The sequence below is a fragment of the Monoraphidium neglectum genome, assembly GCF_000611645.1.
Source record: "Monoraphidium neglectum strain SAG 48.87 unplaced genomic scaffold scaffold03016, whole genome shotgun sequence".
NCBI classification, from domain to species: Eukaryota; Viridiplantae; Chlorophyta; class Chlorophyceae; order Sphaeropleales; family Selenastraceae; genus Monoraphidium; species Monoraphidium neglectum.
The window spans coordinates 1-7,464 of NW_014010612.1; the positions used below are offsets into that span (position 1 = coordinate 1).

At 64.4% G+C, this 7,464-nt stretch overlaps 3 protein-coding genes across 3 annotated transcripts; all 3 read right to left on the reverse strand.

Annotated features, from left to right (window-relative positions):
• Nucleotides 1-671: 671 nt before the first annotated feature.
• MNEG_12017 (hypothetical protein) lies at nucleotides 672-842 on the reverse strand (the record flags this gene model as incomplete). Its single annotated transcript, XM_014039509.1, has 1 exon — nucleotides 672-842. A coding segment is annotated over one exon (171 nt), but the record flags the coding sequence as incomplete, so codon positions are not given.
• A 2,581-nt stretch (nucleotides 843-3,423) lies between these two features.
• MNEG_12018 (serine O-acetyltransferase) lies at nucleotides 3,424-5,296 on the reverse strand (the record flags this gene model as incomplete). Its single annotated transcript, XM_014039510.1, has 3 exons — nucleotides 3,424-4,161; nucleotides 4,856-4,950; nucleotides 5,173-5,296. 3 exons carry the CDS (start codon nucleotides 5,294-5,296, stop codon nucleotides 3,424-3,426), a joined length of 957 nt encoding a protein of 318 aa, XP_013894964.1.
• Nucleotides 5,297-6,899: 1,603 nt separating this feature from the next.
• On the reverse strand, nucleotides 6,900-7,334 carry MNEG_12019 (hypothetical protein; the record flags this gene model as incomplete). Its single annotated transcript, XM_014039511.1, has 1 exon — nucleotides 6,900-7,334. The coding sequence occupies one exon, from the start codon at nucleotides 7,332-7,334 to the stop codon at nucleotides 6,900-6,902; it is 435 nt and encodes a 144-aa protein (XP_013894965.1).
• Nucleotides 7,335-7,464: the final 130 nt, after the last annotated feature.

Here is a 7,464-nt window from a genome sequence, read left to right on the forward strand (position 1 = left end):
GCCGCGGGCGCGCCGCCCAGCGCGCGGGCGGCGGAGAGCAGTGATGCGAGCGTGGCGTTTGGGTCGTCAAACTCCTTGGGGTTGGCCACCTGCGCGCCGCAGGCCTGGAGCAGCCACGCGGCCAGGCTCACAAAGGTGAAGAACTGCTCATTTGCGGGGGCGCCCGCGCCGGCGGCGGGCGGGTCTGAGAAGAAGGACTGCGAGAGGGGCTTGCGGTGCGGCTTCCTGCGCGCGGGGCCCGGCGGGGCGGGGCGCGGCGAGGCAGATGAGGGCGCGAGGCAGCGCGCTGGGCTCGCGGCTGCGCGCATGCGGCCGCGTGTGTTGCGCATGCACCGACAAACCCGGGCGTGCGTGCACTGCGTGCTGGCCGCGCGAGTGCTTGCATGTGCACAGCAGGCTGAGGGGGGGGCACCATGGTGCCACCCACTTGCGCCTGCAGAATTCCCGCTCGTAATCCAGCAGCTGCAGCTTACTCAGCAGCTGGTCCTGCGCACGCGCAAGGTGCGGCAAGCACCACGCCGTCAAAGGGTTGCGAGCTTTCGGATAAGGGATGGCACGCGTCATCAGCAGCAGGCACACAGCTGGGCTTGGCAGCGCGTCCATAAGTGCACATCCTGCTGCGCCAACGCCCGCACAGTCAGGAGCCCTTGTATTTGCGGGATCATTCGCACCATCAACACCTCCGCTGGCAAAGGCTGCGCAGACCCGACGGCAGGGCCTGGCGGCAGCGCGTCGCCGCGGGCTGCATCGCCCGCCGCGGCCGGCGCCGGGGCCTCGCCCGAAGCCCGGCGGCCCTGTGTTGACGATGGCCTCAGGCGATCCTGCGCAGGGGCACGCGGCATGCGGCTGGCTCAAATGCGCATGCAGGGCGAGGCGGGAGAAATGCGAGTAAAGCCGAAGCTCTTGTTTGAGCAGTAGGGCGCTTACTCTGGCGCTCATGCTTCCTGGACTGGCAGCACCAGCAGCACGACGGCAATGACTGGCGTCGGGCGCAGCTGTCGAACGCAAACTCAGCAATGCATTTTCTTTGGATCTGGCTACTATTCGTGTGTGTAATTTGTGTGCACAGATCGGGCGGTCTTTTTTTGTTGCGGTGCAATGACAAGGCAAGAAGTGTTTCGTGATGACGCGTGTTACTGTATCATATTTCATAAGAGGTACCTTAGAAGATCCCTCAATCGTCGGCACACGGCACGGTTGCTAGCGACAGTCAAGATCGCACAAATGCAGCCATGACAAATTTTATGCCAGTGATGCGCGCTTCAAGAAGCAAGACAGCACACTTTCACACCTAATGTACCATACGCTCATGTCTGCTGGGCCCCAGTTGCCAAGCGAAGGTCACATCGCCATGCTCTGCCATTGATACGGGTGTTGGCAGCCTCCTGTTATGCTGGTGATCACAGGTGTAATCACTGGCAGTAGCTCGCATTTCGGTTACTGGGGGCGGCGGGGGGTTGGAGGGGGTTGGAGGGGCTGCCAGTGGTCTTTTATGCTTTCGTCTGACATCATGGCGGGATGGAGGGGGTGGGCGTTGTAGATTAGGCTGCCGTTGTGCTGCCTGGTGGCGGGTCACCTGCCGGAGCTGTCATTGTCCTGAGTGACTGTCACAGGTGCCGGCGGGGTCGGTGGTCTCTCGATGTGTCAGCTCCCATGCCATGCAAGGCAACATCGATTTCCGTGCCCATGGCCCTTACCTCTGAGGGCCTGACCAGCTCTTGACTCCTATTTATCTTGTCACACGTGTGCACCGAGGACGTTTACAGACACATGCACTTTTTAAAGCTGAGGGTCACAATGTTCGTTTCGTGTGCGAGCCTAGGCAGGGCCTGGCTCAGCACACGCATGCAGGCAAGAGCTAAGCTCTCAATGGAAGTGCAATTCAATCTCGCACAAAGTAGAGCGATAAGACTGCCTCGGGGTGGGGTAGATGGCCCCAACGATTTGAGTTGCTTTCTTCCTGTGGTGTCCTCATCAGTGCCCCCAGGGTTCACGCCCCACAGCCCACAGGGTACCACGCTTGCAGGCGCCGCGGGCGCCCTGCAACTGTGCATGTAGCTGCGAACAACACCTCGAGGGGGACATCACCAAGGGGTGCACCGCACGCACACAGCGGCAGGCGCAACGAGCCACACAACAAGGCGCGGCCCCGCGCCGCCAGCAGGGAAGGGTTGTGACAGCGATTGGTTAAGTGAACGGATCAGAATGGAGCAGCGGGGCTCGGATTCGGACGAAAAAGAAAGACAACGGCGGCTGGCCACGCCGCGTGGGGCGGGGGCGCAGGCCCTGGCTGCCTGTGAGGGACCAAGGTAAGGGGGGCACGGCTGCCTGTTGAGAGGTGGTTGAGCGCCCGCTCAAGTGCAGCAGGAGAGAGTCCTGACCCGCAACCTGCACCCCGGGCGTTCACCGCTCTCATGCAAGACGCTGCCCGAGGGATAGCAATGGCAGCCCCCGCCGTGGTGGCCGGTGGGCACCAGGCTGCGCGGCGGGGTGCTGGGCAGGGCCCGCTCGCGCCAGCTCCAGGGCTGTGGGGCCCAGAGGCACGGGCGGGCCTCTGCTTGGATACACTCGCGCTGGGGGTGGCCGAGTGCGTCGAATTCCCGAGTCTTAAGATGATGCAAGCAGTGACGGGCTGGGCGCCCATGCGGGGAGCACACGAACACGGTGCAGTGGGAACAGGCCACGGGCGGAATCCGGGCGGGGCCTCTGACGCACCGCCGATCGACGCTGCAGATTCGGAAACAACACAAGGGCGGCAACCAATGGGCTTGGGGCTGTGCAGCTCAGACACACGCGTACACACAACCTGGCCATGCACAGGCTTGGGCGGCGTAGGTAGCAGCAAAGGGCACGACACGGCGTGCAGGCGGCCCCGCTGCGCGGCAGACGTCACAGCGGCGTTCGAACCCGAGCCCAATGCACAAACCGTGCCGCCCCAGTTGCATTGTGCCGCATCAGCCTGCGCGACAGCGCCGGCCCCGCACACGCAAGCACAGAGCGAAGCGCGCGGCCCGGGCGGGAAGGGTGCAAAGGCTTCAAGCCTTGGCTCAAAGTGTGAGTAAGCAAAGTGTGACTGGGGGCGGGTACTGTACACGCACGCCGTGAACGACTCGACAACTTCAAATGCAAGGAGAACGTGTGACAATCGTCATCATGGGAGGTCAAACCAATGCACCAATGTGCCAACAGCGCGCGGCGCAGCCACCAGGGCCACCGCCGCCCGCCTGCAGCCTGGCATCCGGCCCACTGGCAGCTGCCCCGGGGCCCCGCGGCCATCCCCTCCATCCCAACACCAGAGGCGCTCGCGCCGGGGGCGCGGCCGCAGCCGCGGCCGCGACCCGTGCGGTCATGCGCCCCAATCGCTTCCCGCCGCGCCGCGCGGACCGCCGCGCGTGCGCATGCGGGCCGTCGCGCCAGACCAGATCAGATCACGTAGTCCAGCAGGAACCCGATCTGGTCCATGTCGTCGCAGGGCTCCGACACGGCGCGCTTGATGACGCGCGCGGGCACCCCCACGGCCACGCTGTGGGGCTCCAGGTCCGTCACCACGACGCTGCCCGCGCCCACCTTGGCGCCCGCGCCCAGCGTCACCGGCCCCAGCACGGTGACGCCCGCGCCTAGCAGCACGCCGTGCCCGACCTGCGGGTGGCGTACGCCCTTGCCGATGCCGCTGCCGCCAAGCGTCACGTGGTGCAGCATCGACACGTTGTCGCCGATGGCGGCGGTCTCGCCGATGACGACCCCTGTGGCGTGGTCGAGCAGGATGCCCCGCCCCACCCGTGCCGCGGGGTGGATGTCGACGTGGAACGCCTCGCTGATCCGCGACTGCAGCATCAGCGCGAGCGCGCGCCGCCCCGAGTTCCACAGCCGGTGCGCGACGCGGTGCGACTGCACGGCCTGGTAGCCCTTGAAGTGCAGCAGCGCCTGGGTGTAGCGGTCGCAGGCCGGGTCGCGGTCCAGGACGGCCTGCAGGTCCGCCATGGCGGCGTCGATGATGCTGGGGTCCTCCTTGTACACGTCCTCCGCGATCTGCTTGATCTGGGTGCTGTAGAGCGTGCTGCTGGCCAGCTTGTTGGCCAGCACGAAGGCCAGCGCCTGCTCGAAGGTCTTGTGGGCCAGGATGCTGCTGTATAGGAAGCTGGCGAGGGTGGGCTCCGCGTCCTTGGGGGGGGGGAGCAGGGGGGCGTGGAGGGAGGGATGAGAGTGCGTGTGTGTCGTGTGTTTTCGGGTGTGTGTCTTGTGTGTGAGCTTTGTGAGTGAGTCCTTTGTGTGAGTGCTTTGTGTGTGTGCTTTGTGTGTGTGCTTTGTGTGTGTGTGTGATTGTGATTGTGTGTGTGCGTGCAGGAGGGACTCTGCAGGTAGGCGCCTTGCGAGTCGAGAGATGGGTGGGCGCTGCGCTGCTGGGATGGGGCCGCATAAGCGCATCCGGGGAAGCAAGGGCCGCACTGGGCCCGCGTGGTGCGGGAGGGGCGAGGCCGCAACGCAGAGCAGCCCAGGCATATGCTGCTGCGAAGCGCCACTGCTGGGGGCCGGGCAAGTGACTCGTCTGAGAGGTGGCTGGCTGCAGGTCCTGCTCTCTTTACGGCTTTCAAATTCACACGTGGCCCTTTCGGCCCGCGTTGCCCTTTGGGGGCGCATTGCCCTTTCGGGGCGCCTCTGCTGCTCTGGCCAGCGAGCCGCTGAGCGGCTCGATTGCTGTCAGCGCTCAGGGTTCTGACGTATGCAAGAATGGCGCGAGCCATGCCTGCCGGCGGCGTAACAGGCTCCTTGCCACCATCAATTGGTCGGATCGCGGCGCGGCCCCTCCACACACGCAGCTCCCCCGTCCCTGCCCAGCGTCCCGTCCGCCACCCACCGCATCGCCCTTGCTCTCCTGCCGGACCCTCTGCCACAGCTCCTCCGGCGACAGGTGGTGAGGCTGCGCGCGCCAGCCCTGGGAGGGATGGCCCTCTGTGGGCGCAGCCGGGAGGCGTGTGGGGAGGGGCAGGCGAGTCAGCGATGCAGTGAGGGCCGTACGTTGAGGCTGCTCCAGCCGGCCAGGACCTGGCAGTGGCGGCACTGCGGTCGCAGACACACGGGTGACAGCATGCAGTACGGGGCCGCCCGGTTAGCGGTACACACGGCGGCACACACCAGCGGGCTTGGGGCCCCGTCACCGTCAAGTTTTCTCACCGGGCGTGTCCAGCGCGGGTGGCTGCGGCTTGTGCTGCGAGGGCAGCACCTGCTGCGCATAGTGCTGTGCTGGCAGCTCCGCATACGTCATACGCGCCGCCAGGCTCTGCCGCACAACGTCCATGTCCTGCGTAGTCAGGTACGTCGACTTCACAACCGGCGGCGCAAACGCCGCCGACGGCGGCGCCGCGGCGGGCACCCTGCCGACCACTGCGGAAGCCGCAACGATTGCAACAGATAATGGGGCATAGGTAACGCACAAATACAGCTGTGGCAGCCGCCATGGCAGAGAGCCAGTACATGCGCTTCCTGTACCGGTGCACGACGCATCGGCTGCGTGTGGAGGAGTTGAGCCGCGATCCTAGGCGCGCACCTCTGCGTGCTCCCGCTGCAGCTCCAGGCGCTGGGGCCTGCCCCGGTTGTGATTTGCTTGGCTGCTCGGCTCGCACGGAGGCGGCCTTCCTTCTCGAAAACTGCATCGCGGTCATTCGCGCAACGGTGCCAGGCCAGAAACCGCTGCTGGCTGGTAGAACAACGCACAGTCTATCCTAAAACAGGCGCGAGGGGCCTGATATGCACCCGCGGACCCTGGTAGACCTGTCTGAGGGCGGCGTGCGGTTTGCTCCTGAGTCTAGCACGTTGACGGCACCCGAGAAGGCGCTCAGTGCTATTTTTCCTATATTCTGTGGCGGGGCGCAGGCCCGACGGAGCGGCGTGCGTGTGCTGTGCGTCCAGTGAGGTGAGGGCGGCGCACACAATGGCATCATGCAGTGCAAGGCAATGGCATGGGCCCTGAAGCAACGCAGGGGCCTGAAAGGAGATCTTATAAACTTTGAAAAACTCCGCTTGCGCAGTTGCCCCAGCCACCAAGCCACCCACGCCCAGGCTAGGTACGGCGCTGATGAAGTCACATCACACCAACCTGCCAACAGCTGTTTTCTTTCAAAAATGGCACGCAGTTGTAGCTGCTATTAATCACCAGGTTTTGCTGCAGGATGGATCAGTCAAAGTGCCGCATACGGTACATTCATGAGCGGCGCAGCTGCGGCCGGCACTGGTGACTATTTGATGCGCCCCATGTGCGGCGGGCGGGTCTTCACAAGCAGCCTCTCAAAGGCGTTCATTGCGCTCTAATCACCTTGCCGTCGCGCTCAGGTGATTTTGTGGTACGAGTCCCGGTGGAATGGGTGCAGGCAGGGATACCTCACTCGCTTTGTGCACTCCGCTGCTTGCCGCACACTTGATCCCCGGTGAGACGGTGACGGGCGACTACAACTCCAAGGCAGTTGAGGTATACTGCTATTCTATTTCATGTCAGCCGAATGCGTGCAAAAACTGCTGGCAACTGGCCCCAGAGTGTCCACCCACCAGCCTGCCCTTGTACCAACGCGTGGCTGCGCATGTGAGTGCACCACGCACAGCAAATCATCTGTACATCTACTATGTGGTGTTTGACCGTGGCAATGGGTTATCTTGCCTGATGTTTGCCACAGGACGTCAGAGTCTCAGCACAGCTGCCTCAAAGGTGCAACGGCTGTGTGCAGGAGGGGTAATTGAGGCCAAGGGTGACCAGCCATGACTGCGACTTGTTACCCCAATGCCCTTGTCCTAGTGCCACTAGCTTGGACTGTGCAGGCCATCACCCTGTCAAAATCTCCCCCAAACCACAACAGACATGTGAGCACATGTATGCGTTACAAAGTCATCATGGCAGCAAATGCCACCGGCTAATAGGGGGGCCTCGGTGGCGCCATGCCGCCCGGCCTCGGCGGCGCTCCAAAGCCGGTGGGTGCCTGCCCAAACACAAGCGGGCCCTGCGGTTGGTGGTGGTGCTGCTGCTGTGACGGCTGCTGCAACGGCATGGCCATGGCGCCAGGAGGGGCGAAGCCAAACTGCAGGGGGTACACGCCCCCAAAAGGCGCCTGCACGCTGGCGAAGGGAAGCTGCTGCTGTGGCCATACCTGCTGCGGCTGCCACTGTGGTTGCTGCTGCTGTGGCTGTAGCTGTTGCCCCCATGCCTGCTGCTGGGGCCAGGACTGCTGCTGCTGTTGTTGTTGCTGCTGCCACTGCTGCTGCGCCGGCTGCTGTTGGTGCTGCTGTTGGTGCTGCTGCGGCTGCTGCTGCTGCTGCTGCTGCTGGGGCCACTGTGGTGGCTGCTGCATTGGCCACTGAGGCTGCTGCCCTGCCTGCCCCCCAGACCAAGGGCCGCCACCTGGGGGCGGCTGGCCCTGCTGGCCCTGCTGCTGGTGGGGTGCAGGCTGGCGGGCTCCAAACGATGTATGCCCCCCGCCC